The 19,632-nt window shown below is 46.2% G+C and overlaps 1 protein-coding gene and 1 long non-coding RNA gene across 5 annotated transcripts in view; one reads left to right on the forward strand and one right to left on the reverse strand.

Moving 5' to 3' along the window:
* ACOT11 (acyl-CoA thioesterase 11) overlaps positions 1–3,437 on the reverse strand; it is a 50,408-nt gene extending 46,971 nt beyond the window's left edge. For 2 of the 3 annotated variants that reach the window (XM_029618852.1, XM_029618853.1), the window contains exon 1: positions 3,134–3,295. Coding sequence is in view for 1 of the 3 variants with exons in the window: in XM_029618851.1 (XP_029474711.1) it covers positions 3,303–3,391 (89 nt within the window). In the remaining 2 variants the exon portion in view is untranslated. The other variant, XM_029618851.1, reaches the window with a different exon arrangement.
* Positions 3,438–4,152: 715 nt separating this feature from the next.
* On the forward strand, positions 4,153–19,189 carry LOC115100162. 2 transcript variants are annotated; one of them, XR_003858981.1, is made up of 4 exons: positions 4,153–4,272; positions 8,394–8,458; positions 18,062–18,378; positions 18,481–19,189. It is a non-coding gene; the product is annotated as an uncharacterized LOC115100162 (long non-coding RNA). The 2 variants fall into 2 exon arrangements; XR_003858980.1 differs by having other exon boundaries at positions 4,159–4,339.
* The last annotated feature ends 443 nt before the right edge of the window (positions 19,190–19,632 follow it).

Below are 19,632 nucleotides of genomic sequence, written 5' to 3' on the forward strand. Positions count from 1 at the left end.
ACAGACGCCCAGGGGGCTATCTAATCAGTGCTACTGCTCTATATTCTGCCCACAATGTGGCCGGTGCTCTTGTGGAATGCACTCTAAGCCCTTTTCCAATATTATGTAAACTGTAGCTATTGCTTCTTTAATCCATCTAGCCTGGGCTTACTACAAATAGCCTATCTGACCTTCTGAACTCGTTGATCACCTCCAGGACCCTTAGCAAGACCCTGCGAACATCCAAGAATCTCAGGCCTCTGCGTTTCCCTATGCACTCAGACTTTCTAAACCCGGCAATATAATTGAGTATGTCGTATTGTAAACCACCTAGACGGTCAGGTTCCTGCCCAATTCGCAAAACAAACAAACAAACAAACTAATATGGAAATCTGACACTACTTTTGGTAGGAAGGCCAGCATTGGCTTGTCACCTTCTCCTTGTAGAAAGACAAGTACGGGTCTCCAAATGACAGTGCTTGCAATTCTGATATCCTTCTAGCTGAGCCTACTGCTACGAGTGTCAGGTCCTTCAGGGAAATGTCAGTCAGTAGTTTGAAGAGTGGTCCAGCCAATTTCCTTAGGACCAGATTCAGGTCCCAAGGCGGACATATTAATCAGGCTGACTTAGGGAATAGCCACTGCTATTACTGCCATCAGTAGCATGGGATCTTCTTAGTGTTTGGGTACTTGTCAGGTACTTGTAACCTGGACTGGCCACTGCTGGAAACAGGATGCTGGGCTTGATGGATCCTCTGTCTGACCCTGTATGGCAACTTCTTATATTCTTATGATTTTTGCACAGATTCACTAAGGATTTTTTCCATTCTGTATGTATGGGGAAAAAAAATAAAATTAGTGAATCAGGTCCTTGGCATCCTTTATGGTTTTTCTAAGTTTTAGTGGTGTGTGTCTGAATGATCAATTTGAATGCATGAGTACAGGGTATCCTGATAGCATATACCTGTGAGAGCGGTTATGAGAAAGAGGTATGAATGATGGGGAGGAGGGGGTGGTATGATGAGAAGCTGATGGGAGTAGGCAAGGCAGAGCTTCACAACTCTGTCCTGCGACCCCACAGCCAGTCAAGTTTTCAGGATATCCTCAATGAATATGCATGAGGCACATCTGCATATCACAGACACTCAATATATGCAAACTTATCTCATGGATATTCATTGTGGATATCCTGAAAAACCCGACTGGCTGTGGGGTCCCCAGGACAGGTTTGGGAAGCCCTGAGGTAGGGACTATAAACACTATCTTGGTACTGTCAGAAACTGCTCCAAACTGGCCTTTTTGGAAACATTTCCTGAGCTTTCTCCCCCATTACAATAAAACTGGATAAAGTAAAAAATAGTATAGCTCGGGCCAGCTCCCATGATGCTAGCTGGACTCACTTCTTCTGTAAGTTACAGGAAATATTTTCAGGGTAGGGACACCAGGAAGCACATGTCTAGATGGGCAAGTGGAAGCAGAGCCCAACAATAAGAAACCACCTCCTTCACACTCCATATATTTTCCTAGGCTCTTCCAACTAACACAGAGTTTAAACCAAAACAAATAACCACCCAACTAGCCCCTTTCCTGATAGTAATTATTAAAGGAAACCCAATATTTGGCTGCTATTCACCTACAGGCCAAAACTACCAGAGGGGAATCAACCCCACAGCCAAACACTTAAAAATGAACAGAATACGAAATTAAGTAATTCTTAGCAACTCCCAGTCACCTCCAATCATGTGGTTAGAACTCAGTCTGAGTCTATATACATTTTGCATGGATTGAAATTGGCTCTTTATCTCACTCCAAATTAAGTTAGGGCAAGTAGAATAACTTCCAAATATGCAAGAGATGCAAATGTTCTTTTCTTCAGCCTCACTAGGATAGTATAACACTTCTTGATCACCAAGTGCCACCACAACATGGTACTAGCTTGTAAGTGTGAATTCTGCAACATTGTTAGCATGCTGCTATTGTCCTCCCCATGAAATCGGTTGTCAGTCTCTTAGGTTAGCCATGTTCTCTTATTTTACGAGAGTTAGCTTATCATATGAAGTATTTTTCTATCTTTCAGTCCCATCTGGAATAGCAACTGCCCTCTAACCTCTCTGCTGAACCTATGAGAGAGCTGCAATGGGGGCACGCCCTTACCTGCTGAGCCTATGAGGGAGCTGCAGTGGGACCACACCCCTTCCAACTGAACCGAAAGCCACAGTAGAGAGGAAAAAGACTTGTTTTGGTACTTGCTAAGCCTCAAACTTTTCTTTTTTTTTTTATTAAACAAGTAATTATCCCTGTGTGGGATTGTAGAGCATTATCCCATGCAGGAATGGCCGGGCCTCTCTAGTATGCACGTAAAAAAAAACCAAAAATCATTCTATCATGTTAACAATCAAGGGGATGCAAGACAAAGATGATGGAGAATAATCCGTAAAGTGCATTGAGAATGTAAACTTTGGAATAAGACCATTTCAAAATATAACGGGCTGTAAGCCGAGGCCTTCTATTGTCAGCTATCAGGTTGGACTTTGTCCTTAACACCTTCTTGTGTGTTAATTTATGACAGCCTGACCCTGAAATGAAAATCAAAGAGGAGCTTAATAGCCCGATAGAAGAGCCCTGAATAACAGCAGACTCCAGTTTTCTTGAAACCGTATTAGATCATATTTTTTTTCTTTTTCCATTACGGTGCGTGGAAAAAAAAAAGAGGCTGCTTGATCTTTCATTTCAATCTATATTTTCTGACGTTTAACTAAAAAGCTCGTTACGAAAGCTGATGGTTCGCGGGCGATACAGTATTCCCGGCGGAACTGGCAGATAAACATCGCTAAAGTGAAGGAGAGTACACGTGTGGCAAACGTGCCGTTTTATCCCCGCACGATCAGCATTTCCCCCTCTCAGCAGCTCTAAGCATAGGGTGCACTTTTCTAACTTAAATCTGCTTTTCCGTCAGATTCCAATGCTGCTCCACCCATCTACATAATCCGCACTGGAGTCAAAAGAAAACTTCCCTGTCCGCCGGCTCGTGAGGGGAAAACAAAAGTGTTTAAACTTTCCCAAGAAGCCTTAGGCGGCTGTATGTGCACCAGGGACTTAGATCTGCATACGTGCCAGTGAAATTCTCCACCCTTACAATGCCGGGCAAACTAACCTGAGGCAGGAGCTCCTGGATCAGCGGCAGCTCGGACCCGTCCCTCCCGGACCAGAGTTTCGCTCCCGTGGGGGGGATCCTGCCCGCGATTTCTGGGAGTTTCTCGCCGATCCTCCCCCCCCCCCCCAGCTGTGAAACATTAGGCCGATCCCATCGGCCAATGACCTGCCTGAAGGAGAAAGCGCAGGACCACCTGCTGGGACTTTTCACCCCTCCGGGCCTTCCATCTGAGCTCTGCGTCACGCTGGCTGCACACATTCCTACTTCCTTAAATGGGCCTCGCGAGGGCTTTTTTTTTTTTTTTTTAAGGTGGCGCTTTGCAGTCTCTCCGCGGTATTCTGCAGGCTGAGCGGCGCTTCCTCCACTAACGATTCGCTTATGATCCAGTAAAGTGTGCTCCGTCGGAGCGCACTGTCACCCTGCTCTGGACGCGTGTTTTCCCTTACCCCTTATTCAGTAAGGGGAGGAAAACACGCGGCCCACCCGCGGCACCTAATAGGGCCCTCAACATGCAAATGCATGTTGAGGGCCCTATTAGGTATTCCCGAGCGATCCAGTAAGTAAAATGTGCAGCCAAGCCGCACATTTTACTCTAAGAAATTAGCGCTGCCCAAAGGTCGGCGCTAATTTCTTCCGGCGCCAGGGAAGTGCACAGAAAAGCAGTAAAAACTGCTTTTCTGTGCACCCTCCGACTTAATATCTTAGCGATATTAAGTCGGAGGTCCCCAAAAGTAAAAAAAAGTAAAAAAAAAAAAAAAAAAAAAATTTTGAATTCCGCCCGCGGCTGTCGGGCCGAAAACCGGACGCTCAATTTTGCCGGCGTCCGGTTTCCGAGCCCGTGGCTGTCAGCGGGCTCGAGAACCGACGCCGGCAAAATTGAGCGTCGGCTGTCAAACCCGCTGACAGCCGCGCTCCAGGCCAAAAGGAGGCGCTAGGGACGCGCTAGTGTCCCTAGCGCCTCCTTTTCCTCGTTTGCACCGCGTCGCCTAATTTAAATACTGGATCACTCGCACCGGGGAGGGGCCGGTGCGCGCGCCGGGAGAGCGGGCGTTAGTCCGCTCTCCCACGGACTTTACTGGATCGGGCTGTTATGGGGATCCCAGGCGGCTACGGGTTATCCGGGCTCTTACTTCCACAGTGTAAGCACCACGGCCGGGTAAAACCAGGACTGGCTCGGCCTTTCCTTGAATGAGCAGGAGCCATCTGGTACATTTCTTTTCTTATAGCAGTGGTTGATTACCGAATATGTGTGTGTAGAACAGTTTTCATGCAGAGCTGGCCTTTTTTTCCTTATTTGATGCTCCCAATGCCTGCAAGCAAGGCCGGTGCTGGCTTTTTTTGCTATGCCCTGTACTATTACTCTGCTGCCTACCCCCCATCCCATTTATTCAGTCTCTGTCCCCGGCCCATCCGAAAAAAATAGAAAAGCCCAGCTCCCTCCAGCAATCTTATTTTTAAAAAGTGACACTCCACCCCCACCCCCAAACGAACCCATGGCCAAAGGAAGGGTATTAGGTACCCTAGGCAAACCTTACAGCCTTGCACACAGGTCAACCCCCTTCCCTCACACACCCTCCCACACCTTTTACAGATACACACAATTAAATTATGCATTTAGAACAAATTTTGCACCACAAAGAAAATTTGAAAGTACAGTCTTCTGAGGCAAAATCATCACTTACAACATAGATATTGTATTTACATGCACTGCTGCGGTGCCAACCAGAAGACACTTGGAACTCCTATGAAATTAGACTTTTTGTCTGATGGCTGCGTGTGGGCTTGGCCCTCAGAAAGCCATGAATAAATGGAATTATCATTACAATATAGTAAACCTCCCATCCCAAAACAATCCTAAGGACCTTATCTTTGAAAGGCAATACTACGCATATTACACCAGGCCCTAAAACACCAATACACCTTCTATTAGGAAAACAGAACAAATCAGACTGCTGTAAATCCCTACAAATAAATCATATGGTAGCAGAATATCTCACCTCAGTCACACATGGAGAACACAGGCAGACCCTGAACAAATTCAGACTAAGACCAGAAAGTATACATAGAAACATTATGAGATGAACTGAACTGGAACCCCCACAAACAAGCCATATGCAGAGCAACAATGGAAACACAGAAACATTCTTCAAAAAACATTAAAATCAAGAAATCAAACAATCATAACTGTAAAATCATAGTCATAAAAAAGAATATTTTGTGCATTCCTAGTGCCTCCTCTGCATCGGGCGCCCAGGAAAGGTGCCTGTCAGTGGGTTAAGAAACGGACGTTCAATACGAGCATCAGTTTTCTCCCACTTCCGGCACAATATACAACCACAATACACAGGACTTGGACCGTATATATTGTGGATGTATATTGGGCACCCGGAATTTTTTTTTTTTTTTGCAAACTTTTTTTTTTTTATGATTTCGCTTTCTGTGGTCCCTCCTACTTAGTATCACGATGGTACTAGCAGGAGAGATCCCAGAAAGCAGGAATTTTAGGTTTTTACAATGCAAAATTTGCCATGTTGCAAAGGCACGTTGACGGCGTGGGAAATTTTTTGCATCGTGGGGATTAGCTAATAGCCTCGTCAGGATGTCCTTTACATGTGATGAGCGCTATTAGCCATGCGCTTGATTGGACGTGCGTTTTGGGCGCGCTAACCCCCCTTTTGCATCAGGGGTTATGGAAACGAGTCCAAAACGCGCATCTAATTACGTGTTGAGCCGTGTTCTATACTTAAAATTCTGCTAGAAATTCAAGGAAAGACAGGGCTTCATTTGTGGGGGGTCGGGGTGGAGTGCAGTTCCGGCACTTCTTTTCAGGCTTAAGAGGCAGAGCAGTAGGGGTGCAGGGAAGAGGGGAAGAGAGAATGAGTCTGAAGCACACGGAGAGCACAGCCCTTCCTCTCTTGTTCCCCCCCCTCCCCCATCTCTTCTCCTGTATTGCAGAGAACAGAAGGGAAAGGGGTGATATTGAAGCAGAGCAAAGAATGGATGCAAAAAAGGTTTGAGTTAGCACAAGTTTGAAAGTTGCAAGCGGTAATACCACTGGTTAAGGCTTCAGCCTTGATCTTGATGAATGGCACTGCTGCTGGCAACTTTCAAACTTATTATTCAACCCCTTTTCTGTGTCCATTACCGAGGGCTTCATTTCTGGCAGAACAACCCCCAGAACGGCCTTCTGGCACCTGAGAAAACTGAGCACAGCTGGCAGTGTACATCCTCCATTCTGGCTCCCCTGAGGAAACAGAACAGAGTCAGCAGTTGCATGGATCATTCATGGCCCCCCCCCCAGCCCTTGGAGGAAGCAGAGAAAAACAGAGAGTGTTGGAGCTGCTTCCTCTGAGACAGACAGCCACTCCGTGTGTGTGTGAGTGTGTGTGTGGGTGTGTGTGTGTGAGTGTGTGTGGGTGTGTGTGTGAGTATGAGTGTGTGTGTGTGTGTGTGTGTGTGGGGGTGTGTGTGTGGGGGGGTGTGTGTGTGGGTGTGTGTGTGAGTGGGTGTGTGTGTGAGTGTGTGTGTGAGTGTGTGTGTGGGTGTGTGGGTGTGTGTGTGGGTGTGTGTGTGAGTGTGTGTGGGTGTGTGTGTGTGGGTGTGTGAGTGTGTGTTCACACCTGGCTCTAGCCCCACCCCTTTGCACAGGTAAATCCCGTCCCCGATCCCACCCATCTCACCCCCTCCATAGTTCCACGTCCTTTCAGTCTACAAATTCAAGCCCTGCATTTTCACAAAAAACAGACCTTAACACGCCACGTGTAAACTACCTCTTATTTCCTAAGTGTGGTACTGTTTGCATTTTTGACAAGAGGAGCACCACGGGGCAAGCACATTGCAGAGAGCAGTCTTGGGTAGAGCCTTCGCCCACGAGTACACAGTATATATCATCTTCTCGCCAAGCACAAATCTCACATCCATCCACAGGAGGGTCTTTCTTGCCAGGTCTGTGTCCCCTTTTAACAGGTATGCCATAGGGAAAGGTTTTACAGCCAGCCACTATACCTTAATGTGCCATTCTGCTGCTTCTAACAAGGTCGCCTTAGAACGAGGAATGGGGGCTTTTGGTTTCGCTGGGGAAGCCTCCAGCAGGAAAAAAAAAAGGACCAGACTAGTTGTGTACAGGCCGCAGAGTTGGCATGTGTCTAGGAGAAGCTGCGAGTGCTATTGGTGGAGGGAGGGAGAGTTTAGGAACGTTTTATGGAGCGATGGCAGTGGCAAGAGGTAAGGGGAGGACCCTCAGGGGGTGGAGACCGCAGCGGCTGGTGGTGGGAACTGACTCGAGTAGCAGTAGGCATTGGAATAGATGGGGGTAATAGGACCCAAAAGGCAGCAGAAGGATGAGGTGGGGGAGGGAGAGTGGTGGCTTGAAGTGCTGGGGTGGGAATGGCTGGAGGTGTGAAGGAAGCCAGAAAAGCAGCAGCAGGAGGAGATGCAGGACATAAGCAGTGCTTGAAGGTGCAGAGAGGGGTGGTGGCTGGCGCCAGTTGCTCGTGACGAATTTCTACCGCCCGAGGGGCTGAACCGAACACCGCGGCAAAGGCCGATACAGTAAGTCGGGCCCATCCACCTCTCCTGGGCGCGAGATACAATATTTAAACGAGGGGGGTCACGTTAAAAGGAGGCACTGGGGACAATTACGCGCCCCTAGCGCCTCCTTGGACCAGGAGAGGTGGCTGTCAGGTGGGTTAGAAAAACGGACGCTCGATTTTACAAGCAACCGTTTTCCTAACCTGTGCACAGGAAATTGGACGCTTGTTAATTGAGCGTCCCTTTTCCTGACCTGACCGCCAGCACGGTATTAAGTCGGAGGATGTACAGAAAAGCAGCATTTTCTGCTTTTCTGTACCCCTTTTTGGGCCACTCAGAAATTAACGCCCGCTCTTGGGCAGGCGTTAATTTCTGAGCGCAAAATGTGCAGATGAAGCACAAATTTGTTTTCTGTATCCGGGGCAAATAGATAATAGCCTCATCAACATGCATTTGCATGTGATGAGCGCTATTAGGGTTTTTTTTTTGGGGGGGGGGGGGGGGGGTGTTGGACACGCTAAACCTCTTATGGTATAAGGGGCTGTGGACGCGCATCCAAAACGCACATCCAACCGTGGGTTAAACAGTGCACTCAGCTGAGCGCGCTTTACTGTATCGGCCTGATAGTGAGCCTGGGGGAGCTGCTGCTGGATTCCCTTGTAGTATTTCTTTCCTTTACCCATTTATATTCAAAGCAATCAAAAACATAGACAAATGTTTACTGTCACAGGTTGCCACCTTGGCTTGAAGAACCCGCTGATAGTCCTCTGGATCACATTGGGCTCGGAGATGGAGGTAAAAACAGCTTTATTTCAGACATCAGGGTTCACTTCATACTTGTAAGGTTTGACTCCTTCTCTGAGATATCATTATCACCCCAGTAAGGTTCCTGGCACTTTGCTGTAGGCAAGCCCAGTTCCTTAGGATCATATATAATCTCCTACCCTTTAGCAGATTCAAATCCTAACCAAAGGGACTGCACACATCTCTGCTTCCAGGGGACTCCTTCCTGGCTCTCTGTCTCCATCTGATTCCTTCTTCCTCTCTCTTGTAACCACCCTGACCAAAGCTAACAGCTTTGTAATTTGCCTCAGCTGCGTCTCCCAGCTTTCTGTGGCTGCTGCTTTCACTTTAATTGGTCCTCTGCAAAAAGTCACCAAACTACATTTCCCAGCAGCCTTGCACATCCTGTTCGGCCAGCTTTTCAGTCTCCTAAGGAACTCTTATTCAGTTTTTTCTTTCCCCCTTGAAATAGTGTTCAGAGCTCCCTCTACCTCCTGGAGTCTCCAGCTATTTTGTCTCTCCAGGCTGCTTTAGCATGTTTGAAGCTCAAACAATAGCAACACATAAAACAATGTTAAAACTTAAATAAACCAGCAATGTTAAGTATTAATTGCAAACAATTTTAAGAAAATAAATTGAAAACAAACTTAGTAAATGAATAGAAATTCCTTCAGCCAATTAAATCAAAATAAGGCCAAGAATAATCTAATAAATAAACAAGAACTGATAAAATTAATTGAAGACTGTAAAAGCCTGGATAAATAACCAGATTTTAGTCAGACATCATACCTAATTTCCTTGGGGCAATGCTGGAGAATGTCCAAATATAAGCAATGATGCAGTATTGACCATGTCGATGAGGCTATTAGCTGGCATTACAGCCACAGATTAGGAAAATGGGACGCTTCTAAACTGAGCATCCCTTTTCTTAGTCTCACTGCTGTCAAGGCTTTTAAAAAAAAAATGTTTTTTTCATGTTGCTTTCTGTGGTTCCTCCAACTTAATATCGCCACACTATTAAGTTGGAGAAACCACAGAAAAACAGTATTTTCTGCTTTTCTGTTCAACTTTTGAGGCTTCTCAAGACTTAATGCCAGCTAATAGCCTCATCAACATGGCACTTACATGTGATGTCCGCTATTAGCTGCGCCCTGGTTTAGATGCGCGGTTTATATGCGCTGATCCCCTTATTGCATTGGGGGTTACGGATGTGCACTAACCTGTGTGCTAGCCTGAGCGCACAGTATTGCATTGGCCTGATAGATGGACAAGTCCCCACTTATCCAGGTAAATGGTGCTGAATATCGGCCTGAGGATCCCCAGTGGTAGGAAAATGGTAATAAAGCGCTGGGAAGCCTTCACTGAGTGATGGTTACAGCCCAGGGCAGCAGTGATATGGTTGCATTGTACTTCCTGGAATGCATGGGGTAAGCTGCACAAAGCAAGAGTTGCAACCCTACAGGGGACACAAGAAGACTGGAGTGATAGGAGTATAATACCGTCCACCTGGACAAAATGGTCAGACAGATGATGAAATCAGAGGAAGCTAACCAATTTGGCAGTGCAATAATAATGGGAGATTTCAATTACCCCAATATTGACTGGGTAAATGTAACATCAGGACTTGCTAGAGACATAAAGTTCCTGGATGTAATAAATGATTCTTCATGGAGCAATTGGTTCAGGAACCAACAAGAGAGGGAGCTATTTTAGATTTAATTCTTAGTGGAACGCAGGATTTGGTGAAAGAGGTAACAGTGGTGGGGCCACTTGGCAACAGTGATCATAACATGATCAAATTTAAACTAATAACTGGAAGGGGAACAATAAGTAAATCTGCAGCTCTAACATTAAACTTTCATAAGGGAAACTTTGACAAAATGAGGAAAATAGAAAAAAACTGAAAGGTGCAGCTGCAAAGGTTAAAAGTGTTCAATAGGCTTGGACATTGTTTAAAAATAGAATCCTAGAGGCACAGTCCATATGTATTCCACACATTAAGAAAGGTGGAAAGAAGGCAAAACAATTACCATCATGGTTAAAAGGTGAGGGGAAAGAGGCTATTTTAGCCAAAAATAATCCTTCAAAAATTGGAAGAAGGATCCATCTGAAGAAAATAGGATAAAACATAAGCATTGTCAAGCTAAGTGTAAAACATTGATAAGACAGGCGAAGAGAGAATTTGAAAAGAAATTTGCCATAGAGGCAAAAACTCATAATAAAAACTTTTTTAAATATATCCAAAGCAAGAAACCTGTTAGGGAGTCGGTTGGAGCATTAGACGTCAGAGGGGTTAAAGGGGCTCTTAGGGAAGATAAGGCCATTGCAGAAAGACTAAATAAATTCTTTGCTTCCGTGTTTACTAATGAGGATGTTGGAGAGATACCAGTTCCGGAGATGGTTTTCAGGGGTGATGAGTCAGATGAACTGAACAAAATCACTGTGAACCTGGAAGATGTTGTAGGCCAGATTGACAAACTAAAGAGTAGCAAATCACCTAGACCAGATGGTATGCATCCTAGGGTACTGAAGGAACTAAAAAATGAAATTTCTGATCTATTAGTTAAAATTTGTAACCTATCATTGAAATCATCCATTGTACCTGAAGACTGGAGAGTGGCCAATGTAACCCCAATATTTAAAAAGAGCTCCAGGGGCGATTCGGGTAACTATAGACCAATGAGCCTGACTTCAGTGCTGGGAAAAATAGTGGAAACTATTCTCAAGATCAAAATCGTAGAGCATATAGAAAGACATGATTTAATGGGACACAGTCAACATGGATTTACCCAAGGAAAGTCTTGCCTAACAAATCTGCTTCATTTTTTTGAAGGGGTTAATAAACATGTGGATAAAGGTGAACCAGTAGATGTAGTGTATTTGGATTTTCAGAAGGCCTTTGACAAAGTCCCTCATGAGAGGCTTCTACGAAAACTAAAAAGTCATGGGATAGGAAGAGATGTCCTTTTGTGGATTACAAACTGGTTAAAAGACAGGAAACAGAGAGTAGGATTAAATGGTCAATTTTCTCAGTGGAAAAGGGTAAACAGTGGAGTACCTCAGGGATCTGTACTTGGACCGTTGCTTTTCAATATATATATAAATGATGTGGAAAGGAATACGACGAGTGAGGTTATCAAATTTGCAGATGCTACAAAATTATTCAGAGTAGTTAAAACACAAGCGGATTGTGATACATTACAGGAGGACCTTGCAAGACTGGAAGATTGGCATACAAATGGCAGATGAAATTTAATATGGACAAGTGCAAGGTGTTGCATATAGGGAAAAATAACCCTGGGTGTAGTTACACGATGTTAGGTTCCATATTAGGAGCTACCACCCAAGAAAAAGATCTAGGCATCATAGGGGATAATACTTTAAAATCGTCGGCTCAGTGTGCTGCAGCAGTCAAAAAAGCAAACAGAATGTTAGGAATTATTATGAAGGGAATGGTTAATAAAACGGAAAATGTCATAATGTCTCTATATCACTCCATGGTGAGACCGCACCTTGAATACTGTGTACAATTCTGGTTGCCGCATCTCAAAAAAAGATATAGTTGCGATGGAGAAGGGCAACCAAAATGATAAAGGGGATGAAACAGCTCCCCTATGAGGAAAGGCTGAAGAGGTTAGGGCTGTTCAGCTTGGAGAAGAGACAGCTGAGGGGGATATGATAGAGGTATTTAGGATCATGAGAGGTCTTGAATGAGTAGATGTGAATTGGTTATTTACACTTTCAAATAATAGAAGGACTACGTGCCATTCCATGAAGTTAGCAAGTAGCACATTTAAGACTAATCAGAGAAAATTCTTTTTCACTCAATGCACAATAAAGCTCTGGAATTTGTTGCCAGAGGATGTGGTTAGTGCAGTTAGTGTAGCTAGGTTCAAAAAAGGTTTGGATAAGTTCTTGGAGGAAAAGTCCATTAACAGCTATTAATCACGTTTACTTAGGGAATAGCCACTGCTATTAATTGCATCAGTAGTATGGGATCTTCTTAGTGTTTGGGTAATTGCCAGGTTCTTGTGGCCTGGTTTGTCCTCTGTTGGAAACAGGATGCTGGGCTTTATGGACCCTTGGTCTGACCCAGCATGGCAATTTCTTATGTTCTTATGGAGGTTGGGTTCCATGTGGGAATTTGATCTTCTTTGGGTAAGATGCACCTAAAATTGCTTCTGTGCAGACTGGCTAGGTCTTTTTGATCTTTATCTACTATCATTTAGTATATTACTATGTTCAATCATAGAAAGTACTTTTTCACTCTGTGCACAATCAAGCTGTGGAATATCTGACTAGTGGATTCGGTCAAGACGACTATCATAGTGGGGTTTAAAAGACATTTGGACAAGTTCCTAGAGGGAAAGTCCATAATGCAGCTAGATAGACTAACGAAAGCTATTGCTATTCCTGGGAGTCAGTAACAGGAAATAGCTCTACCTTATGGGAGCTGCCAGGTACTTACGACCTGGACTGGCCACTGTCGGAGACAGGATGCTGGGCTCAATTGAGCTAGGTCTGACCCAGTCTGGCCTTTCTTATGTTCTTATGACCCTAGAAAGAGTGAAGCTGTTCTGTGCTGCATTTGCTTTTTGTGCGTAATTAGCAGAACCGTTTCTCATTTGAACTATGTCTCGTGTATCCCCTATCCCTCCCTAGCAATCTAGCATGAACAAAAGGCTTGTGGTGAGCCGCTGACATTAGTGTTAGCATCAGCGGTGCTTTCTGACAAACATAGCAGCTCTCAGACTGCAAAGGAAACGGCACTCTGATGTCACCTGACAGAGGTGCATCTTGGGATACGTCCTGGCATCTAAGAGATAGAAGGCAAGATGTCCGCAAGCATGCCGATCCCAAGACATAAAAATAATGTAACCGTGAACCTGTTGTTTGCAACGTCTCCTAATTTAATGAGCATAATATATGATCCCTGGGTGCATGATATTTCCCTTACAATGCCCAGTTAGGGATGGCATTATGTCTCTGATTCTGTAAAGAAGCCACACTTTGCTTTCACCCGTCTCGGACAGCAGCAGAATCCCCTGATACAATCACAGCCACACTACACAGGGCTCTAAGCTTGACACCAGCTCCTCTGACTCTGTAAGCCTGGGGCATAAGGGCGACACTGAATGTTTGATACATTAAGACTTTTTTTTGCATGCAGATCCATAAATTACTACTGCCACACTGAAAAAAAAAAAGAAAGCACCTCCTTCAAACCTTGGCACCATACTTATTAGTGTATTGTGCTAAGAAGAAAAACCAACAGGAACATGCAGTTATTATCCCTCACTCTCCATCTGCCTTATATTTCATCTCCAACACATGTCCTTCCAGCCTTCCACCTCCCGGGAGAGGAGGGCCTGCAGGAAGCTTTCAAGAGTTGTTTTCCTCTCAGGAGGGCTTGTTTACGAGGGGGGAGAGGGATGCTTTTATTACGAGGAGGGAGGTGTAACAGGCATTGTAATCATGGCGTTCAATGAGCATTCATTATTTACTCTTAATGATTTTTCAGTATTTTAACATAACTCCCCTTGAAATTGTAGTTGTCCCAATGAGGCTAGCTGTTTGTAACCATTTGCTAATTACAAGTATGAATGTCAATTAATTCATTTAGCTAATTATCCACTCCACGAACGTCATGCACCAAAGAACTGTAAAAGACAGGCATATGGTGAGAGACTGGAAGCAGAGGATGGGAGTGCAGGACTGTTCAGCCGCTAAGCTGGGACTGCCAGAGGGGGTAGGGCGAGGAGCATGTGTGTGTGTGTGTGTGTGTGTATGTGTGTGTATGTATATGTGTGTGTATGTGTGTGTGTGTGTGTGTGAGTGAGTGTGTGTGTATGTGTGTGTGTGTATGTATATGTGTGAGTGTGTGTGTGTGTGTGAGTGTGAGTATGTGTGTGTGTGTGTGTGTGTGTGTGTGTGTTTAGTTACCATACCAGAACTATTCCTCCCTGTACCCTAAACTGGGAAAGTGCTACTGTGTTAAAGCAGAATTACCGCAGAACTGGGGGAAAAAACATATCTATAGCAACATAAGAAGTTGCCATACTGGGTCAGACCAAGGGTCCATCAAGCCCAGCCTCCTGTTTTCAACAGTGGCCAATCCAGGCTACAAGTACCTGGCAGGATCCCAAACACTAAGTAGATCCTGTTGCGCTCGGGGGTGGACCCTTGTCCTGGGACAGTGAGGGAAGGCCTCCTGAAAGGGAACAGGAGGTAACTGCCCCCAGGGGGCGGAGCACTGGAGGAGACAGAGGCTAGGAAGAGCTTCACCACTGGAAGCCCGAGGTCCCCCCCAGGAGGAGCCCGTAGGGTCCCGGGCCGCTTGGACTTAGGTGGGCCTCGCAGAGTCTCCTGAGAGAATGAAAGTCCGGCATGCCCATGGACACAGGGGAAGCGCGATCGGGTTCGAAGTTGGAGGCTGGTTGGAAGAAGGAGAACCAGAACAGAGTTGGTGATGACAAGACAAGGAACAGAGCCAGAATCTGGAGACAAGGTCAGGCAGGCAAATGTCAAGATCCTGAGGTCAGTCCGAGGAATGGTCAGTAAAGCAGGGGTCAGGTACCGGAGGTCAGACGAGGTCAAAGGCAGGCTGCGGTCTTGAGACAGGCGGCAGGCAGACAGGCAGGTGAGGAACAAGCTGAGGTCTTTGAGGCAGGCGGCAGGCAGGTGAGGAACAAGCTGAGGTCTTTGAGGCAGACGGCAAGCAGGTGAGGAACAAGCTGAGGTCTTTGAGGCAGGCAGGCAGGCAGGTGAGGAACAAGCTGAGGTCTTTGAGGCAGGCAGGCAGGTCAGGAGCAAGCTGAGGTCAGTACCAGTAAGACAGTCCGAGGGTACTACCTGGGTTGACAGACAGACGAATACAGGAGCAAGCAGGTCGCAGGAACTAGGATGCAGGAACAAGTCAGGAACAGAACTGGAACAGAAGGATCCTGGAACGAGACTAGGAACAGGCAAGAGCAGGAAGAAACGCAGAGGCAATCTTAGAACAAACTGACCCGATTGCCAAGGCAAGGAAGCATAGACAGGAACTTCCTTATATCGAGGGATCAATCAGGGTGCACCGTGGAGCTAAGACCCGCCCTTGGCCCTACATGAGTCTGGGCGGTCAGTGCGCACGCGCGTAAGGGCGTGGCTAACATGGCAGAGGACGCCGAGCCTTGGCGTGAGGCCTGGTGTGCAGTGGAAGGCCCGGTGACCGCCGCTGCGGGACGCCGGGGCCTGGCAGGGCTGGCTACTACCGTGAGGGAGGTCGTCGTGGAATCATGAAGGTGAGCAGGCCTATGCGCGGGGCGGCTGCGGGCGGGGAGGGTAACAGATCCCTTGCTACTAATGCCAGTAATGGCAGTGGCTATTCCCTAAGTCAACTTGATTAATAGCAGGTAATGGACTTCTCCTCCAAGAACCTATCCAAACCTTTTTTAAACCCAGCTACACTAACTGCACTAACCACATCCTCTGGCCATAATTTCTTTTCTACTTTTTCTTTAGAACCTTTGAACAAGGCTCAGAGGTTCAGGCACTTCTTACTCGTTTATTCTTCCACCTCAGTCAGCGCCAGGGCTGGAAACCTGCATCGTGAGCATTCATGTGCAGGTACCTGGAGGTCCCTTGCACCTGTTTTACAGCACACTCCCTCGCTTTGGCCAGCTATTGCGGTGTCAGTCCGTGGCCAGGAGTTGTGCGACCTTGCACCCCTTTTGGAGCATGCCCATCTGGTCCCTAGGCCTGGCTGCTAGCTCTCGCTGTTGAGCAAGGACCAGGACTTCCTCCTGAGGAGGCTGTGAACATTGCCTCTTCAGCATCCTCAGCCCCGGCCGAGCAGGGAACAGAGTACAGGGATGGGATCCGAGCTCAGGTTCCCCTGAGTGACAGCCAATAGCACGGCTGCAGGGCCTTGAGCCTGGACCCGGCTTGACCATTTCTAATCAGGCTATTTATTCCATAATGAACAAAAAATAGATCTTTGTTGAGTTGTCTTTAGAAACCCCCCCTTAAAATAATTGTCCCTTTTTTTTTCTCGAAAATACGGGGCCAGCAACTACAGAGACACCTTACAGACGAAACTGCATCCAAACAGAAATGGAGGCTGGCCAGGAGAAGCGTTACTAAGGGGGAAGCTGGCTTTTTAAAAATCTCTTACTCCCTGTGTTGTCTTGCTTCAGACAAATAAAGAACCCAAGATAGTAAGAACTTCAGGAACCGGTGGTTTGCACCATTCAGCCCAGGCTTGATACTGTTCAGTGGACCAACATGAAGGTTATCCAGTGATCATTTTGTCCAGGAGTGCTCTGAAGAACATTTGCAGGCTCTTAACTGTGCACAATACATCTGTGGACTGGATAATTCTCCCCTTGCTCCCCCAACCTGCCCAGAATCCACTTTTCTGCAGGATGATCATGTGTGCAAGAGTCCCGAATGCCATTCTTGGCCCGTAGAAGCCAAGCACAGGAATGCCAAGCCAGCCTCCCAGCAGCTTGGGCTGGCCGGGGAAGTGAGTATTACTGAAATGCTCTGTGTAGCTCTTAGGGAGGGGAAAAGGCTTCAGAGTTAGGGATTTCTCGTAGGATGTAAGTCTGCTGGTTCACCCTCGGCATTGCATGCATTTGGCGTATCCTTTCACAGACCATCAGTATAGAAATTGGTTTACACCCTCCAGGGGTAAAAGTCACTGTGAAAAAGTAAGGGCCTGATTCACTAAGGGCTCTTCTCCCATTCTGTGTCTATGGGAAAAATGCTTAGTGAATCAGGGCCTTCCAAAGGTCTGTGTATAGCTGCTCCTGTCTCCTCTATTTACCGGTTAAAGCGACTTGTTTTACAAGCTGCCTGATGAGTACAGAATCTGGGAGAGACGCCATCTGACGCCAGAGATGGCAGCTGACGCTGTCCACTCAGATCTGGTGACATCAGATAGCAGGGAAGTCACCGTCTGACGCTGTCCACTCAGATCTGGTGACATCAGATAGCAGGGAAGTCACCGTCCGATGCTGCCTGCTCATGATCTGATGACCTCAGAGAATGGGAGACTCGTCCCTCTGACGATGTCTGCTCGGGATCTGGTGAGGAATGGGGGAGTCACTGTCTGATGCCTCCTGCTTGGGACCTGGTGATATTAGATCAGGGAATGGAAGCAGAATGGATAGGTGAAGGTGGTTAAAGAGGTGAAGCAGTACAGTTTCTGTGGCGGAGTGGACTGAATTGCGTCCACGGCATTTGCCGACAGAAGGGAAGCAGAAAGTGGGCATAGGTGAACTCAGCATGAAAATCAAAAAATAAATGAGTGGTCAGAGAGAGGTGAAGGAAAGAGCCAGAATAGTAATCAAAGTAAAGGAAATTAAGATACTATCCAGAGAAGAAATGAGTGAGTTACCGGTAAGTAACAGGCAGTAAAAAAAAAAAAAAAAAAAAGGTCAGGAGAGTCTGCAGTTCCTCCAAGGCACCAGACATCGATTGTCACAATCTGAACATCTGGCTCTATTGCCAGTGAGAGCATCACATACTGGTAACTGTGATGTGATGGCTAAGTTTCCTGATTGCCAAAACAATGCCCATAGGTTAACACAAAGCCTTTCACAGGTTGTCACTTTCTTTCTGTGCTTGTAGATGATAATGGTTACCCCCTTTTGGCCTGGCTGCTAGCTCCCTTCATCCCTGCCTCCGAAGAGCAATGCAACGGTGCCCATCACTTCACCAGGACCCTGAGTGAATACGCCTTTGGGCTGCCGATAAGCATGTTTACTCCATAGACTGATCAGAGGCTTCCTAACACTTGTGCCAGTGAAAGTCTGCAAGACATTTATGTGCTGTGTGCTTCTGTCTGTCAGGGTCTTCCCTGGCTCGAGGAGGGAACTGTGAAAGCAGAGAAGGAAGTTGAGGATAGAGAAGGAGCCACTGCAGGTGCAGCATCCCAGAGAGCTTGAGTAGGTTTTATTTAGAGGTCTGTGCATATCTCTATGACAAAACTGTTGAGAATGTTAGTTGTTAAAGGTATTAATTTTGTTGTCCCTTTTTTTTTTTTCCAGGTGCTTCTCTGTTGAAGGTACCCCATAGTGTGCCACATGTGGGACCAACAGGGCACCTTTTCACCCTGCCCCTGCCTTTCCATGCAGCTTTTCTCTGCTTTAAGCATATCTGAGTTGGTCGTCACCTTAGCATTGAGAAAATGGGAGTGGAAATTCATCAGAGAGTCTGTTTAACTGAGTATGACATGTTACCCCCTTTGTGACCAGGGCATCACCTTGTCAAATACAGCAATGGAAGAGATGGGATTTGCATTCATGTTTTCTTGTGGAGGCTGCAGCATGTGAGGCTTGCTGCCTTCCCAAGCTACTGAGGGCAACGTTTGTTCTGTAATGCTGGGGGTTTCCCCATTGATTCCTGTGAAGCCAGAGTGAATAAGTGTTTCAGGGAGTGTGTAAAGGAGATGGTGCAGGGCCTGGAGGTGTATGGGGAGATGTTTTTTGTCTGCTGAGCTGCGGAATGCATTGGCTTCCTTATTTCCATTATCCCTTATTGGACATCCAAGTTGACCATCATTAGCAAAGGGACTTGGCATAATCCGATAAGGAGGGTCATACATAAGGAAATAAGGCCACTAATATATTCTACAGCTCAGAGCAGGAAGGCCCCAAAATGCTTTGTTGTACTTTCATTTTCTCTCTGTTTGTTCCCATTCAGCCTCTGGTCTGACGCTGAATAATAAATGTTATCTTTGTCTGTTGTTCAATGTTTTTATTTTGTTCATGTCCTCATGTTGACGTATTCTCCTGGTTGTACACCGCCATGGTCCTTCCCACGACTTTAGAAAAGTATCTACAAGGGATTGGATTAAGTTGCCCAGCCTGCTCCAGCTCATCCAGAGCTTCTTTAGGTCCTCAAGATAGGTGAATCTACCCCAAGCATTTTAAGAGAGAGACAAAAAAAAAGCACTTCTACAAAATAACAAGCCTCCCAGACACCAAGAGAGGAAAAATCATTTCAGACACCAACTACTGTAAAAAAAACCAAAACCAAATAAAAATCAGTGCCACCCGCTCAGCAAGACTTGTCATTCAGTCAGAAGAGAAAAGTGAGGTGTTCCAGCTGGAGGATCTCAGACTCTCAGAGCTGCTAACTCTCCCTTACATTGTGAATGTAAAGCAAATGCCCAGTCCTCAGCTTTCCACTGAATTGTA

Source organism: Rhinatrema bivittatum, chromosome 10 (assembly GCF_901001135.1).
Source record: "Rhinatrema bivittatum chromosome 10, aRhiBiv1.1, whole genome shotgun sequence".
Taxonomy (NCBI): Eukaryota; Metazoa; Chordata; class Amphibia; order Gymnophiona; family Rhinatrematidae; genus Rhinatrema; species Rhinatrema bivittatum.